A 19,166-nucleotide genomic window follows, 5' to 3' on the forward strand; every position below is an offset into this window, starting at 1 on the left:
CAAAGATGAGGCCCAAACTATCTTTTTAGGAAAGAGCACTGTCTGCAGCGGTAAAAACCCTAAAAAATCTCAGCACGCCTGACATGGAAAAACCCTGAGACCACACGGCCTCTCCCCCACTATATCAGTACTCTGATGTTACTGGGATCCAAAAACACTAATATAGATGAGGGACTGAATTTAATACCAAGCATAACAAAACACAATACATTGCAGAATCAAGGAGCTAAATATACAGACACTCCCAGCAGGGAATGATCCAATTCCACCAGGAACTCCACACAGGCAAAATAGGAATCAAGCAATAGTATCAAAACAGAAAAAAACAACAAGAAAGTGGAAACAATAAGCAGAGGTACAAAAAACAACTTATCTTGTGAGGAGTTCTGGTAGAGAGTAGGGCTAGTTTCAGAATATCCTTAACACACAGAGGAAATCAATTGAGCACTGGCAAGTAACAGGAGGAAACTACTCAGTTAAATAGTCCCAATCTTAAAGGCCTGATTACCAGTCCTCTACAAGTGTGTGGCTCTCATTCCACAAGTCAACTGCACTGCCAGCACTGACCACAAGAGGGAGCCCCAAACAGGAAAATGTATTCACAACACCATAGGGTGTCATAAATGCAAGCAGGAGGTCATAAAATGTTACCTCTTCCAGATATCTCTTAGTGATATCCTTGAGTTTCCTGAGGCCTCCTATGTGTAGTCACATACATGGTTGTACACAGTTATAGAAAAGGTCCCATAACTTGTAGATTGCTCACCTTCATTTTATCCTTCTTCTCTGTGTGCACAGCTAAAAGAGAACTGGTGGTAGTCACATCATTAGGCAGCTCTGTCTCCGCTAATTCTGTCCCAAAGGACTGTAGAGTCTGTGCGGTCTGCTTGACCATCAGGGCAAAACTTTCTATAGCCTATGAGGATAAAGTCAGTGCAAAAGTACAGGTCTGATAAATAACATGGTACTACAAGGAATCATTCACAGTGATACTGGAAAGTTAGTCTGTAATAAAGCAAGAGGAAAATAGGAAATGGCACTTACTGTGCGATGCGATAGCCAGTTTTTATGGCAATAGTCCAAGGTTCCACCAAGGTCCTGTGTCAGCTGTGACTTGTCAATGTGGTTCTGTAATTCTGCTGCTGAATTCAGCATTATGATCTGCGCACACAGGCAGAATACACTTCTTAAAAGATCGTAGTCATATTACAAAATTTCTGAAAATGCATTTTCTACTAGCACAAACTTTCTACAAATGTACTGTTGCTGCTTGTATGGTCAAGTATGCCTAAAATCTGCAATGTCCTCCAAACACAACAGGTAGGCACAGTAGGTGAATGTGCTTAACATAAATATTATTAATATAGCGCTGCTTATTCAATGGTGCTTTACATGGGAAGAGGGTTATACAATACATAATAAAAACAAATACAATAATCATGAACATTACAAAGCACAGGAGGGGAGAGGACCCTGCCTACGAGGACTCTCAGTCTACAAGGCATGGGTCAGGATACAGTAGGTGAGGGTAGAGCTAGTCGTGCAGCTGTATAGTGGAATGAAGGTTACTGGATGTTGTAGGCTTGTCGGAAGAGGTAGGTATTCAGGTTCCTTTTAAAAGTGTCCACAGTAGGCGAGAGTCTGATATGTTGGAGCAGGAGTTCCAGAGTATAGGGCATGCATGGAGAAATCTTGTATGTGATTGTGGGAAGAGGGGATAAGAGAAGGAGATCTTATGAGAATCAGAGGTTGCATGCAGGTAAATACCATGAGACTAGGTCACAGATGTATGGAGGAGACAGGTTGCAGATTATATTGTATGTCATGTTTAGGGTTTTGAATTGGAATCTTTAGGCAATGCGTAGGCAGTGAAGAGATTGGCAGACAGGAGAAGCTGGGGAATAGCTGGGGGACAGATGGATTAGTTGGGTAGCAGAGTTTAAGATAGATTGGCGGGGTGCAAGAAGGTTAGAAGGGAGGCTACAGAGCAGGAGATAGCATGAGGGCATGCACTAGCGCTTTTGCATATTCTTGGTTAAAGAATGTACCGATCTGGGAAATATCTTGGCGTCAGTCGGCAGTATTTGGAAAGGGCTTGGATATGTGGCTTCAAGGAGAGAGCAGAGTCAAGGGCTAGGCCTAAGACACACGGCATGAAAATTGGACTGAGTGGAACGAGATAAAACATCGCATTCCACTCGGACCAATATTAGCCTATGTATCAACACCCATGAGCGATTATTTTTGTCGGCCCCAATTGGACCGAGAAAACAATCGCAGCATGCTGCAAATGTAATGCGAGACTCTTTCTCTCACACCCATTCAAGTCTATGGGGCGAGAGAAAGATCACATTGCACTCGCAGTACGCCGGTGTACCGCGAGTGGCGGGTGAGAATGGCAATAGCCGGCTGCGGATGAGAGAGGGAGATAAATCCCTTCCTCTGCTCCCCTGTGCCGGCCCACCCCTCCTCAGCGCTGGCCCACCCCTCCTTTCCTCCCCTCCCGACCCTCCTCAGTGCCTCCCCGCAGCTAAGGTCCGATCGCATGATCGGACCTCAGTCGCAGTGACACTCGCATGACACTCGGCTGTGCTGCCAGTGTGAGCAGAGTATCATGCGAGGATCGCATTAGTCCCCGTATAGCCCCGGCCTAACCCTGAGGCAGTGAGCTTGCGGGCCTGGGGAAGAGAGCAGCCATTGACTTTGATGGATAGGTCTGTTTGGGGGGATTGAGTGAGATGGAGGAAAGATGATGATTTCTGTTTTATCCATGTTAAGTGTTAGAAATTGAGCAGAGAAAAAGGATAAAGAAGCAGACAGATATTGTGGGATTCTGGTTAGTAAGAAGGTGATATCTGGTCCAGAGAGGTAGATCTGTATGTTGTCAGCATAGAGATGACACTGGTAGCCATGGGACTCTATGAGCTGTCCAAGGTCGAAGGTGTAGAGGAAGAAGAGCAGGGGTCCAAGAACTGAACCTTGAGGGACACCAACAGATAGGGGGCGAGATAAAGACGTGGTGTGTGAGTGGGAGACGCTGAATGTCTGGTCTGTTAGGTATGAGGATATCCAAGACAGGGCCAAGTCTGTAATCTAAAGAGATGAGTGAATCTGTAATAGGAGGGAATGGTTCACTGTATTGAAGGGAGAGGACAGGTGTAGGAGGAAGCCGACAGAGTAATGTGGCTTGGTTTTGGCAGTTAGCAGGTCATTGGGAACTTTGCTTAGGGCTGTTTCAGTTTAATGATGGTGTCGGAAACCAGATTGTAGCCTGTCAAAGAGGGACCTGGAGGAGAGGAGGGAGAACAGTTCAAGATGGATATGCTGTTCTAGTAGTATTGAGGCATAAAGGAGAAGTGATATGGGATGATTGCTAGACAAAGGATGGGTCAAGTGAAGGCCTTTATGAGGATGGTTTGATTGATGCATGTTTAAAGCATGAGGGGAAGACACCAGTTGTTAGTGATAGGTTGAAGAGATAGGTTAGGGATGGGATGAAGACTGTAGTGAGGTTGGGTATGAGGTGGGAAGGGAGCACGTCAAGTGCACAGGTGGTGAGATGGGATCTAGAGAGTAGAGAGGAAAGTTTATTTCTGGAATGGCAGAGAAGCTGGTTTTAGGGGAGGAAGGCAGAGTTGTTATGAGCAGGGGTGTGGGGACTGTAGCTCAAAGCTTTCTCTGACATTGTCAGTCTTTTCCTTAAAAATTGATGCAAAGTCTTCAGATAAGAGGAGATGGAGGAGGTGCTGTGGGATGGAGGAAAAAATTTAAAGTGTTAAATAGTTGCTTAGGGTTGCAAGAAAGGGAGGATATGAGGGTTGAGAAATTAGTTTGTTTTGCAGCAGTGAGTGTTAACTTGAAATTGGTGAGAGTCTGTTTGTACGTGATGAAGTGCTCATTGGAATGGGATTACTTCCATCACCTCTCAGCAACTCTGGAAGCCTGTCTCAGTTTTTAGTCAGGCTTGTGTGTCAGGGTTGCCTGTTGATTGTGCGATTTTTGGTATGCGTGAAGGGGGCTACAGATTCAAGAGCTGAAGCTATTGTCGTATTGCAGTATATAAAGCGGCAGCTGTGTCTGCATTGCGTAGGGATCCTATATGTGCAAGAGGGAGAAGTGATTGTAAATCAAGGTGTTTGAGATAGACAGACAAACAGGCAGGCAGGCAAGCAAACAGGTAGAATTAATGGAGTTGTCAAAATTCAGAAAAAAAACAGGACTGGTTTTTGTTTTCCTAAAAACAAATCCACAACTGTATATTGTATTTGTCTGGTATTGCAACTTAGCTCTATTACAGTGAATAGGGCTATTTAAAATAGTCAACTATGTTTTTCTAATATTGCATAACTTCTTACAGTACTTCTTTGAAGCCTAAATATACTAATGAAATATGAGGTTACACTTCCTTAATAGTGATTTGTCAATTCAATCATAAGAACGGTTCAAGACAAACACAAACGCACAAAAAACCTCACATCATAAAGCACTCTCCATACAAAACGATGACATTAAGAACTAAATAAAGCCTAGCTATTGTTAGTGCAGCTTGGTCATAAGATGCCACCATTCAAGTCATGTTTGTCAAATTACTGACTTGGTCAATTGTAAAGAAAAACAAAACAAAACTTTAAAAGCAACCACTAGCAGACACAGACAGAAAAAGACCCATGCAAGAACAATATATGGGTCCTCTGAAGCCCAAGAGGTCATAATAATGCACAATTCCACCTGCTTTGGAGGCAAAAAGGGGCCCCCTAACCTCATTGGCCCATGTAAGGCAGCACAGGTTGCACCAGTGGTATGTCCGCCCCTGAAAGCAGCAATCTTTACAGGCAAAGTAGTAGAGTGCAAAGTGAGATAACAGCCGCAGCTGTCACTTCCTGTTGATTACTTAAAAGTCTAAAAGTGGGAAGAGAGAAGCCACCGGTGATTGGGTGTTGGGCTCGTTTGATGTAACAACCTTCCATGAGCCCAGGAAACATGAGTACAGACACCGCTGAACAGCATATGCACAGGAGGAGAGTACAAGCTTTTTTTCATTTTCATGGGGGAAAACATGGGGAATGAGAAGGGGGTGTCCAAGTAGTGGACAATCGCTCTAAAGGTAGTCGGATAACACTATACCATGGGTAGGGTAAAGAATGTAAGGATCATTTCTCGAATAGATTAGCTATACCCCATTTATCTCATATTTTGGCTATATAAATATATCTATAGGCGGGAGAAAGGACAAGCAGAGTACATAGTCCACAAGGGTACCAGGGGGGTGAGGATTAATTTATGTATTTCAGGCAAATGGTGTTCTGCTTTTACATGTTTTTCCAGTCACTATTTCACAGTATAAATAGGAACACTAGAGACTGACTGGGAAATGGGTCAACATAGGACTAATATATAAATGATAGTTGTTAGCTAGACTATGTTGAACATCCTAGACCAAGATTGGGTAATGTTCTGGAACACAAAATCGGCATCAATAGAGCTTGTCCAACCCATCACTATAGCACAACTTTCCCATAACTTTCTAAGAACTGGACTAGGACAGTTTATAGCTCATTATGAATTTGGGATATTAGACCTGTGGTTAAATCGGAAGTTGCATCGGTAATATGGGAGCACAAATGTGCCCAAAATACGTCCATCAGGCCTAGGTAGGTTTGTTTGAATTCAGATGCATTTAAGGTTTTCTAAAGTTAATTCAATAGATCTATATATTCAAAGGACTTTTATTTCGTAAACTCTTAGAAAACAATAGAAAAATTGTCCTGTACAAGTTACTCACCGGTACTTTCATTTTAAAGTCATCTTTATTTAATTTGAATGCAATGTCTGACAGGGTTCGCTGAAATATTCCAGATGGCCGTAAAAGTATAATAAGTTGTAGATTCCCTGGGAATGATGCCTAAAAGATGCAAGATGAACACAAAGGACACAATGAAAAAACATCATAAAGACATAGGGGTAATAGAAAGCCGCGAACGTTTCAACACAATGGCCTACTTTTTGTATCTATTGTCTTCAACGTTTGACTATTTTAATAAAAAAAAATGTAGTTCAGGTGATAATTGGGGCAGTGGATGCAAGCAAGTTTTCGAGCTTCTTAAGTCTATGTTCACATGTTCAAGACTATGAGGATTTAGGTCTCAATAACTAATAACTCCACTGACATTTCCCATTCAATGTAGACAAACAGGATACTTTACATCTCATTGACATGCTTTGGACAAACCACGGAAGACCTATGAAGGTAATAAGCGTGGCAATTATTCTAAAAAATTCTGCATGGAAAAACAATAATTTTTCCCAATGAGAAATAACTATCGAATGAGTCTAATCCTCCGTATTCGCATACACAGCCACGTAAGAAGTCTGAGTGTCAGCCCGCGTTCTCTGTTGTGGATCCTTTTGTGGGAACATGGCCTAAGGATTTGCTTGGGGCATTATTTTTTTACATGTGACAACAGGTGATGGCACCATAATATACAGTATCAATGTACTCTGATAATTCTATTTATGATGTGATTTTATGTGGTTTACTATTTTTAGTCATTTTTTTTACATCAAATATGCTGGAATTTTGTGCTAAAAAATGCGTTTTTTACATGCATGTTTTGAAGGTCCCCATAAAAACCACAAAGACAAAATCACACAGTTGAACAGCGTATTTAAACGCAGTTGGTATAAATTTTCAGCAAATCAGATCCACTTTGCTTGAACTTTTAAAACCAGCAGATTTTCTATAGAAAAAAATGCAGCAGAAAAAGCGCAGTTTCTAACCTACGTGGAAGATGGCGTCAACATGGTATAACGTTAAGAATTAACTTGGCTGAGCATGCATGTTTATTTCAACAGAGCGAGGAAAACAGGCCTCTGGCAGACATCTCTGGCAGCAGCTTATCACGATGGTGAAATATGTCCGTCTGTTCTGTGTGTGGAAGGGAAGTTACAGCAAGGTTGATTAAGCAGATTGCTCAAACTATCCTCCTTTATTAAAGGGAACCTGTTAAATCGAGAAACTATAAACCTGCAGATACAGGGGTAACATGCACGTATATAACATTTAAGCCCTGTGTAACTTGGTTACTGGAGCAGCGGCCACAGGGACCGAATGAAGTTTTATTCTCTCCTCCAGGCATTGCGACAATGGGATAGTCATTGCTCCCTATACAGTGAGCGCAAGTGTAATCACTCCTCTGCACTTTGATTGACAGCATGAGCCGCAGGCTGTGTGCAGAGCAAACTGTCAAAGTGCAGAGGAGTAATCATTGACCATATCTCCTTGTACCACCTCGATCACTGGAACAACTGGCTGCAGGGACAATAAGGCTTCATACTACCGTACCAGTATGTGCGGCTCCAGTGTTTAAACACTATGTATATGCAGATTACTCACCTGTGGATAAATAGCATTTCTCAAGGTGACAGGTTCGCTTAAACTCCAGTTCTTAAAGATGCAGTCCCATTAAATTTTTTTTTTTGCATAAACCTGTGTAAATCTATATGTGGTGTAGTGTAGGTTCATTAACATACTCACCGATCGCCTGCTTCCTCAGTTTCCTGCTCTGTTCTGGTCCTCTTTTCATTCATATGACGATTATTCCCATTCTCTTAATCGGATTGGGGTCTATTGGTGAGCCGGAATCTGCTTTTACCATGCAAGTCTATGGAGCACCTTACAGCTCACTCATAAACCCAGTGTGATCCGTCAAGTTGGAATAGCCATCACATGACCAAGAAGAGGCCCGGAGCAGTGCTGGAAACTGGAGAAGACAGGGATTGGGGAGTATATTAACCCATATACACTACATATATATTCACAAAGGTTTAGGCAATAGTTTGATGGGAGTAATTCTTTAATTTTAAGTTGTTTTTTTATGTAGTTTTACAGCTCCATTTATATGTAAATCTAAATATTTATAGCTGACCTAGAACAACCAGTTAATGTTGGTAGAACCCACATATTTCTGCAGCACTAGTAGGTCACTTGTGTAGAGTGGTCTCAATTTTCCTAGAAAGAAGATGTCATGGGAAAGAAGGATGACGCTGTTGGATATTAACATCCTTTTTCATTCAGGGAAGATACTTTTGGTGTCGACAGACTCCCATCTTTTATGCAACAAAAGGGTTGGTTGCCTCAGTCAACTAAATAGCAGCAGCTTTATAAAGTGTATGGTTAGATGACCAGTTTGGGCATTAGAAAAAGACTCTGATTCTATATATGATTCTCTAGAATGCTGCTCCCTTTCATAGCCTAAATGTAGTTCAGTTTGAGCTTTTTACAGTAATATTTTCCGAGTGATGGTTGCAGACGCAAAAAATGTAACTTGTGTGGAGGGATCCTGGGGGACAAGTATCAGCTAAACACTTGTAATGTGCCTTTCCATAGTAGGATCAAACAGGCACTAGAAATGTCTTAAAAGGAGATTTTTCACCAGATTTCAGAGAAACAAAATCTATACATTATTAAAGGGAGAAAAAAGGATTTTCAGCTCACCTGACACCCGAAGCCGTAAGATCCTGAGGATGCACGTGGTCCGCTGGTAAGTCCAAACCAGCCAGCAGGTAAAATTGGAAAGGGAAGATCGGACCCAGCACCAATTCCAAAAATATGTTAAAAATCAAACTTCTTTATTAATACATGGTTAAAAAATTCTTATATGAAGACCATAGTGAGGAGTATGGAACATAGCACTTTACGCGTTTCGGACTTCATAAATTTTATAAAGTCCGAAACGCGTAAAGTGCTATGTTCCATACTCCTCACTATGGTCTTCATATAAGAATTTTTTAACCATGTATTAATAAAGAAGTTTGATTTTTAACATATTTTTGGAATTGGTGCTGGGTCCGATCTTCCCTTTCCATTATTAAAGGGAACCTGTCAGGTCCAGAATCGCTATTTAGCTGCAAATGTAAGGTCAATCTGCAGGTAACTAGCGTTAAAATCATTCCTGTCTTACTGGAAGTGAGGCTAAATGGAGAAAATGAAGATAAATCCTCCCTACAGCTTCTCGCTTCCAGTTATAGATGCGGTGCAGGAAATAGTTACAGCGCCCAGCCCTGTAACTGACAGCCTGCTCCAAAATATGTGTCCCTTGAAGCTGCAGTGAGGATTTACATTCATTTTCTCCCTGCAGCTGTGCTTCCAGTAATGCAGGAAGGCAGGCATGATTTTAACACTATTTAGCAGCAGATCATCCCTATGTTTGCAGGTAAATAACATTTTTGAATCTTACAGGTTCCCTTTAAATACATCTTGTAGATCTGAAAGGGCTGGTGTATTTACTTTAAAAGTCTATTTCACAATGGCTATATAGTAATTTTTAAAGTTTCCTGAACTAATAATAAAATAATAATCCCTTTAACCGTCCAGCTAACGCTGCATGCATGAAATGATCATTTAAATTTGAAGATTATACAGATATTTTGACATATTGGAAAAGAACACCAGCCTCATCAGGTCTAGGAGATGTATGGTAGGATATGTAATTTGTGTTGTGAAATATGGTGACAGATCGTCTTAATCTAGTCTTGAAACCCACTGTATTTTTGACTGATCACATCAATTTCAAGCCTCTCATTAAATTAGCATTCTCCATCTTGGTGATCCTCGAGTATTTATTGTTTGTGGGGCTTTTCACCCTATATAAAAAATACAGGCATATTAACCTCATTATGATTAAGTACAAAGACTTATTAGCTGTATTATGATTAAGTGGATCCCATCATAGTTATTAAGTATTGGCGGTGAGTTCTTCATTCTACGTGCCAATGTTTTCTTTCTACCGTAGCCCAGGCATAGGGCAGATCATTAGTGACAGGTACATGGGCTACAATTACGTAGGCCTCAGATGGTGTCTAAAGCATTAGAAGGTGCTAGTACTACACATACAAACTGGTACTAGAATATTTACAAACAAGAACATTCATTAATGTGGTTTTTAACTTTCGAGTTGATCTTTATGCTCCTATTCAGTCACTATGACTATTTATTCCTTGTTATTTCAAGCACTGCTTTATCTTCTTATCCAAGTGCTAGTCAAAACGAAGAAAAAATGATATTGGTGGAAACCCATTTTTATAGGTGATCATCACATGGCCATTATTACGGCACTGCAGGCCTCCACAATTGGAGAATGATGACAGCCTATGATCGGTAACCTCAGCACCCAATTATGAATACATTCAAAAAGATTCAGTATGGAGAGCATGACGCCATACAAATGGGACAACAACGCGGACTTACGGCAATCCTCAGTATCGATGCTTTTATAGAAGTCCATTTGTCCAGTCTTCGGTCGATGACTAGGATGAAGCCAATTCCTGCATCTTGTAAACTAGGTGTAAAAATAGGAACAGGGAGAAGCTGCAGTTATTATTATTCCACGTGCAGACGCTGCCTCCTCACTATGGTGCAGTTTTTTAACCCTCTATTCACGGAGACAAAGCAGATATTTACAATGAAACAAGCACAGAATCAATGTCACCTTCCCATACAGGGTCCTCCTGCGACCCATGCAATATCAGTTATTCCATTCCAGCTCAATCTCCTGCAGCCTGCGTGCTTTTACATTTCCTCCTCACGGCAACTGCAAATGGTCTTACAGAAGAGCCACCTCTCATCCTTAAAAGCAAATGTTCCATATCCATACAGCTGCATTGATGAAAGCGGCCACACAATCCAGCTAGCAGCTCCCTGGGATCCACCTTGTTTAAGCATCCGTTGACTTGCAGAAGCAATCTATTAATATGGCAGTGGTTCCACCTTAATCACAGCAGCGTAACACATTTGGTTAGTGAGGAAGATGCTCAGCGCTGATGAAAAGCCCCATCACGGCCGGCAGATGAAATGACCTTTATTTTTTCTCCTTTCTGCTCTGTTTAGCAGCATATGCTCTAGACACAGAGTATAAATGGACATATAACTAGCTGCCTCCAATCGTGGATTTCAGGAGCAGGGAAATTGTGCAGTGCCAGCATATGACTGGGGGTTGGGGCCAATCACAGCAGCTTGCAAGAATAAAAAGGCAAAAGCTTAAAGACTGACGAGAATAGCAAATAACAAGCACACTACGGGAGCGCTGGGGAACATCTCCATTCATGACGTAATACAACATAATGAGCAGCAATAGTTACAGTAGTCGTCCAGCAAGATGATACATATCTAACAAGAGACCAGAAATCATCATCAGCACCAATACACCTAATAACCCGTATGACAAAACCAAAATGTTTGTCACCATATACCTTACTTCCATTGAGATGTCTTAGGCGGCATGTTGTAAAGGTTAATATAACATTTAATGTGTTATATGACTTAAACATTAACCTGACACTTTCAATGACAAATGATGTCATGTTAAAGTTTGTTTTGCGCCATGGCATGTAATACGATAAAGATCAAATCAATATTTGCTAATTCCATGTATTAAGGTACACTAAAGGTAGAATGAAGAAGAAGCATCTTAATTCCTTCCTTACTGACTTAACATAAAACTACATTGATCACAGAAAGTATTAAACCTACTGACTGGTGAACACCATTGACTATTTCGTAATAATGGCAGCTTTCAAAGTAGAGGATAGATAATACCCTGTTTCCCCAAAAATAAGACCTACCTGTGTATTGACAGAGGCTGCGCCAATCTACTTGGCATGTAACCACATGTATGCAAATCGCTTTCTTGTGGTCATGTGTCCGCATATCCCGGCGCCAGAGAATCTAGTGCAGTGACTGCAGACTTCTACTTTATGGCAAGACAACCCCTTTCAAGGGAACCTGTCAGGTGCAATATACACCCAGAACCACGAGCAGTTCTGGATGCATATTGCTAATCCCTGCCTAACCGTCCCTGTATACACTAGTATAGATAAAGAGATCTTTAGAAAAAGTATTTCTAAAGGTCTTTTATAGTATGCTAATGAGCGTGGGGACTAGTCCCAAGGGCGTTTCTCCCCTTAGCTAGTCGGCCCACATAGCATGCTAGCACGCTCCTGTTAGCGTATTAACATTCTAATTAATACGCAGTGACGCCGCACATACCTCACTGTTCATGGGGGCCACGCGGAGGATTGATGCGCATCGGGCATGATCTGGAGTCCTCAACACTTTCGGTCATTTGCACTGTACCTCACTGAAGCCGGGAAGCTTACACCCAGCATCAGTTTAGTGCACATGATCAGAAGCCTTGGGTACTCCGGATCATGCACAGTGCGCATCCATCCACCGCCGGCCGCCATGAATAGTGAGGTATGTGCGGCGGCACTGCATTTTCATTAGCATGTTCATACACCTACACGACGTCAGAACGGCTGCACCCAGTAATCTAAGTGATACATCATTGGATTCTGAATTTCTTTGCCTACATCATGCTGCTCTCAGAAGAGGTAGTGAAAGCCTGCTGATAGATTCTCTTTAAGTGTAGCTACAGCCCTTAATTTGATTTATTTGGGTTCATTTTGTATCTTTTATCAGTTCACCTCTATGCTGGCAGTGTATTCCCTTGGGTCTCTTAGGGCCCCCTCCAAGAAACTATTGTCATCATTTATCTGTATGTATTTAGTCCTTTCACAGCTGGGTATCTATTAATTTTTACAAATATATTTCCATTTGGTACTAGTCCGAGTTGTTTAATTGTGACTCTATTGTGGGCCAGTTTATTTTCATCAAGCCATGGGCTATTTTAAATGTTTTTAGCACTTTTGACCAATGAATATTATTGTTCAATAAAGTTTAAATTTTTAGGTGATCACTGATGGCTTCCATACTACTTCTCTCTTTTTCTTTATGTTTCGTTTGGTATGCTTTTGGTGGATCCCTAGTATTTAGTGGTGCCCTCCTTCTTTAATTCCTTATAATCACCTAAAATGGGCACAAGATCACAAGAATGGAAACCTGGTGCAATGAACGAAGGGACTTGATTATGTGATGTTCCCATGTGCACGTTTTATGGTGCATGTGCCCTGTGGAAGAGATGGGACCAGGATAAATTATGGAACTGAGCTGAATCAGAGGAGGAATGGGATGTTCTAGCAGTGTGATTATTATGCTGGGACACTTTCATATTCCTCAATAATAGTACCTCTCTCAGCAGAATAGTGTTCCCATGTCACTCTGCAAACATCATTTAGGAACAGTTTGAGGATGTTGATTAGGTCTCGAAACGTCTTCCGATCTCACTCTGGTACAAAAGCTTAAAAAATGTGCTAGAAAAACAAGTCTGATTCAAGAAGGTTGCCTTGCAAATTAGGCCTTGGTGCAGGACACTTTTGAGGTTTTGTGCTGTCCAAGCCTAGAAGGCTCAGAGCTGCTTTGGTGGTATAAGGTGGACCTTTACAATGTTAGGCAATATATTAAGAACGTCCTGTGCCTAGCTAGTATTTAGGCTTATAACACACCTAACAAGCAAAACATACCGTAGCATCAAAGTAAAATATAGCTCGGGGTCTTTGTCATCTTTTGGGCCTAAAAAGCTAGTCTATAGATCCAGGGTAAATATATACAGTATTTATCCTTTTATATATATATATATATATATATATATATATATATATATATATATATATATATATATATATATATATATATATATATATAAATATATATATATATATAAATATACAGTACAAACCAAAAGTTTAGTCACACCTCATTCAAAGAGTTTTATTTCTTTCATGACTCTGAAAATTGTAGATTCACATTGAAGGCATCAAAACTATGAATTAACACATGTGGAATGAAATACTTAACAAAAAAGTGTGGAACAACTGAAAATATGTCTTATATTCTAGGTTCTTCAAAGTAGCCACCTTTTGCTTTGATTACTGCTTTGCACACTCTTGGCATTCTCTTGATGAGCTTCAAGAGGTAGTCACCGGAAATGGTCTTCCAACAGTCTTGAAGGAGTTCCCAGAGATGCTTAGCACTTGTTGGCTTTTTTGCCTTCATTCTGCGGTCCAGCTCACACCAAATCATCTCGATTGGGTTCAGGTCTGGTGACTGTGGAGGCCAAGTCAACCCGGCAAAGCACCCCATCACTCTCCTTCTTAGTCAAATAGCTCTTACACAGCCTGGAAGCGTGTTTGGGGTCATTGTCCTGTTGAAAATCTACAATTTTTAGTCATGAAAACTCTTTGAATGAGAAAGTGTGTGCAAACATTTGGTCATATATATATATATATATATATATATATATATATATATATATATATAACTCTTACTAGTTAATATTATTAAAGGGGACTTGTTACTCAAGTCATAGTACTCATACAATGTGCAGACTAAGTGGATCAGAGCTTGGCTGCACAATTAAAGCCAGGTATGATTTTCTCTGAAACCTGAAACGCTGTGGTGTTTCAGAGACAACGAAGTTTGAAGATTTGGCCAGAGACTATAGAGAGCCCTGACTAGTACAGTGCAGCTCCCAACTGGCTGATCTTTCACACCGCATTATTAAAACAACAGGCCTCACTGATGTGTGTACATGAGGAAGAGACCTGTCAATCAACTAAAATGGTGCTGGAAGTGCAGGCTCTTTGGACTATGTTTTCTCTGAAACGAGTTGCATTTCAGAGAAAACCTACCTGGCTGCAATTGTGCAGCCAAGCTTTGATTCATGCTGCCTGTGGTTTGGGCGGTATAGCGGCTCCATTTAAAGTTTTGTTATTAAAGAGTTTTAATATTGTCTCATTGCTTTATCAGGAGATTACAGATGGAGGAATGGAATTGCAAAACATGGAACCCTTTTTAACTGGATAATAATACCAATAAGGCTTAAAGGCGTATTCCAAGTCTCCAAGATCCTATCCCAATATGTAGTAGGTGTAATAAAAATGTTATTCGCAAATACATATACGGTCATGTATATAGAGGACATTTAGTTAGATATCCATTGTTCTGACCACGAGTAACTAAGCTCCTGCCATGCCTGCACATGAGGTAAGTGGCATAGCTAAGCAGGAAACTATACTGCATTTCTAGTTGGAGGTATTTGCTAATATTATTATTATTACACCTACCACATATCAGGATAGGATCTTGGAGATGGAAATACCCCTTTAATACCAAACCATCTATTTTGAGGTAAAAAAAAAAAGGAATTTTTGTCACCATTTTCTGACTTTTGCGGGTTTCTGAAAGAAATGGAGTGAAGCCCACAAATGCTGTGGAATAGATCAAATAAGTTGATGCCATGGGCTTTTATCATACCCCCTGCATTACGATGAGGAGCCAATGAGTTAAGAGACCACTGCAAAATTGTCCGTTTTTCTGATTTTTCTCTTTATAGGTATGTTTTTGAGTAATATGTTTTTTTTTATTCTATAAACTACTGATAACATGTCTCTGAGTTTCCAAGCAATATATTTATTTTCTGAAATTGAGAAATGGTCAAAATAACAAAATAATGCAAATTGCTTTAAGACCTCAAATAATGCAAAGAAAACAAGTTCATAATCATTTAGAAACAACAATAATATTGTTTTAACTCAGGAAGAGTTCAGAAATCAATATTTTGTGGAATAACCATGATTTTTAATCACAGATTTCATGCATCTTGTAATGCTTTCCACCAGTCTTTCACACTGCTTTTGGGTGACCTTATGCCACTCCTGGCACAAAAATTTAAGCTGTTCTTCTTTGTTTGATGGTTTGTGATTATCTATCTACCTTCCTCTTGATTACATTCCAGAGGTTTTCAATGGGGTTCTGGTGATTAGGCTGACCATGACAGGGTTTTGATGTGGTGGTCCTTTATCCACACATTCATTGACCTAGCTGTGTGGCATGGTGCATTGTCCTGCTGGAAAATCCAGTGGTCAGAGTTGGGGAACAATGTCTGAACAGAAGGAAGCAACTGTTTTTCCAGGACAGCCTTGTATGCGGCTTGAAAACCTCCAGTCCTGAACCCCATTGAAAACCTCTGGAATGTAATCAAGAGAAAGATGGATAGTCACAAGCAATCAAACAAAGAGAACTGCTTAAATTTTTGCGCTAGATGTGGCATAAGGTCACCCAAAAACAGTGTAAAAGGCTGGTGGAAAGCATACCAAGACGCATGAAAGCTGTGATTAAAAATCATGGTTATTCCACAAAATATTGATTTCTGAACTCTCCCTGAGTTAAAACATTAGTATTGCTGTTTCTAAATGATTATGAACTTGTTTTCTTTGCATTATTTGAGGTGTCTGAAAGGAATGCATTTTTTTGTTATTTTGACCATTTTTCTTTTTCAGAAAATAAATACAACATTTTTTGCTTGGAAATTTGGAGACATGTTGCCAGTAGTTTATAGAATAAAAGAACAATTTACATTTTACTCAAAAATATACCTATAAAGAGTAAAATCAGAAAAACTGAAAATTTGGAAGTGGTCTCTTAATTTTTGCCAGAGCTGTATAAGCGTGTCTAAATATATTAGATAGATATATATCTATATATATATATATACACATCTATATATATATATATATATATATATATACACATCTATATATATATATCTATATATATACACATACATATATATATATATATATACACACATACTTACATATATTTTTATAGATAGATATATATGTGTGTATGTATATATATATATATATATATATATATATATATATATATATATATATATATATACATACACACACACACACACATATATATAAATATATATATATAAATAAATATATATATTATACATATATATATATATACATATATATATATATATATATATATATACATATACATATTATATATATATATATATACACATACATATATATATATATATATATATATATATATATATAATTTAAATCATCCTTTTTTCCCTGTTCAAGAGTAAAAAGAGTAAAATAAATATAAATAGTTATTTGTTTTTGGTATTGTCTTGTACGATTCATCAAAATGTAAAATTAAGTTGTACATTGAGTCCCTGCACTTCCACAAAACATGTAATGCGACAAAACATCATATATACCATATACCGAAAAACAGTATCATTGAAAAGGTATATTTAGATTGTTTTTTGTATATGTATTATAGTATATGCATTTGCATTGTATTAATCTACTATGATGGAAGCTGAACCCTCATCATATATTTCTACAAATGCCCATCACCAAATCTAAAGAGCCCATGCATAAATGACAATCAGCTGGTCCTGACGTCCTATAGATTTCTGGACTGCAGGTCTACGGATCTATGCGCTCATATTGGTATAGACACAATGGGGATGAAGAAACTATTCTTACTGTAAAGGAAAAGATTCTGTGACTGCATTCTAGTTGTCTGCTGCCTGCAGGGTAATGTTTCTATAAAAGTCTTCCCTTCAAGAATTGCTGAGGATATTCTCTCTCTACAGCAAGAGCTGTCACAAGCGATCTCAACAAGTGGAAGACTAGAATGCCTGCAGTGAGATCTGAGAAGTGACACTGTGTTATACATCAGGACACACGGCTGCAGCCTAAGCCATGCTGACATGCCCTTTAAACACCACATCTTCAAATGCAGAGTGGGCATTTCAATATATGTGCATATTTTCATTACCCTTAGTAATAAACAGCACTGCAAAAATACTACGGTACTGATATATTACTATACACCTGAAATATTGTACAGGGAGGCAGGAGAAGACATAAGTAGAGGGAAAGAAAAGGCATGTGTCATACGAGGGGCTGCTGATAAGTCTTTGGCTTTGTGATCTTTTTTTCTTTCTATGGTAACGAATGTTACATCATATGAAAGCCTTATGTGTCTACACCATGTTCCAAATTATTATGCAAATTGGATTTAAGTGTCATAGCGATTAATTTTTTTTCTATGAAACTCATTGATGGTATTGTGTCTCAGGGTTCTTTGGATCACTGAAATCAATCTCAGATACCTGTGATAATTAGTTGCCAGGTGAGCCCATTAAAAGGAAAACTGGATGTTCCACAGTTTTCAATTAACATGGGAAAGAAAAAGGATCTTTCTGCTGCCAAAAAGCATCAAATAGTGTAATGCGTTGGACAAGGGATAAAAACATTATATATTTCATGAAAACCTAAGCGTGATCATCATACTGTGAAGAGATTTGTGGCTGATTCTGAGCACATACGTGTTCGTGCTGATAAAGGCAGAATGAGGAAGGGTTCTGCCAGGCAAGTTCATTGGATTAAGAAAACAGCTGCTAAAAAGCAATTACAAACCGGTAAACAGATATTTGAAGCTGCTGGTGCCTCTGGAGTCCCTCGAACCTTAAGGTGTAGGATCCTTCAAAGGCCTGCAGTGGTGCATAAACCTACTATTCGGCCACCCCTAACCAGTGCTCACAAGCAGAAACGATTGCAGTGGGCCCAGACATACATGAATACTAATTTTCAAACAGTCTTGTTTATTGATGAGTGTCAAGCAACCATGGAAGGTCCAGATGAATGGAGTAGTGGATGGTTGGTGGATGGCCACCATGTCCCAAGAAGGCTGCGACATCAGCAAGGAGGTGGAGGAGTCATATTTTAGGCCAGAATCATGGGGAGACATCTGGAAGGCCCCTTTAGGGTTCCTGAAGTTGTGAAAATGACCTCTGCGAAGTATATAGAGTTTCTGACTGACAACTTTCTTCCATGGTACAAAAAGCAGAAACGTGCCTTCAGGAGCAAATCATCTTCATGCATGACAATGCACCATCTCATGCTGCAAAAAATACCTCTGTGTCATTGGCTGCTATGGGCATAAAAGGAGATAAACTCATGGTGTGGCCACCATCTTCTCCTGACCTCAACCCTATAGAGAACCTTTGGAGTATCATCAAGCAAAAGATCTCTGAGGGTGGGAGGCAGTTCACATCAAAACAGCAGGTCTGGGAGGCTATTCTGACATTATGCAAAGAAATTCAAGCAGAAATGCTCCAAAAACTCACAAGTTCAATGGATACAAGAATTGTGAAGGTGATATCAAAGAAGGGTTCCTATGTTAACGTGTAACTTGGCCTGTTAGGATGCTTTGAATTTTAATATCTTTATTTCAGTGAATGTGACCTCCTAATGCTCCAAGTTCCACAAATGATCATTTTCAGTTCTTTAAAACATATAAAATGTTTAGAAACTCTACTGTGCCTAATAATTTGGAACAGTGCATTTTGAGGGTTTTTTTAATTTTGAAGATTATACAGTTATCA

At 39.5% G+C, this 19,166-nt stretch overlaps 1 protein-coding gene across 7 annotated transcripts in view; it reads right to left on the reverse strand.

Moving 5' to 3' along the window:
- Positions 1–19,166, reverse strand: part of MCF2L (MCF.2 cell line derived transforming sequence like) — a 305,257-nt gene that overhangs the window by 63,575 nt on the left and 222,516 nt on the right. For 6 of the 7 annotated variants that reach the window (XM_075336651.1, XM_075336649.1, XM_075336647.1 and 3 more), the window contains 4 exons: positions 10,247–10,337; positions 5,783–5,902; positions 1,045–1,161; positions 767–916 (listed from right to left, as the gene is read on the reverse strand). In XM_075336651.1, the coding sequence (XP_075192766.1) occupies positions 767–916; positions 1,045–1,161; positions 5,783–5,902; positions 10,247–10,337 (478 nt within the window). Of the gene's footprint in view, positions 1–766; positions 917–1,044; positions 1,162–5,782; positions 5,903–10,246; positions 10,338–10,487; positions 11,005–19,166 lie in introns of those variants that run through there. The other variant, XM_075336654.1, reaches the window with a different exon arrangement.

The sequence above is a fragment of the Anomaloglossus baeobatrachus genome, chromosome 2 (assembly GCF_048569485.1).
Source record: "Anomaloglossus baeobatrachus isolate aAnoBae1 chromosome 2, aAnoBae1.hap1, whole genome shotgun sequence".
NCBI classification, from domain to species: Eukaryota; Metazoa; Chordata; class Amphibia; order Anura; family Aromobatidae; genus Anomaloglossus; species Anomaloglossus baeobatrachus.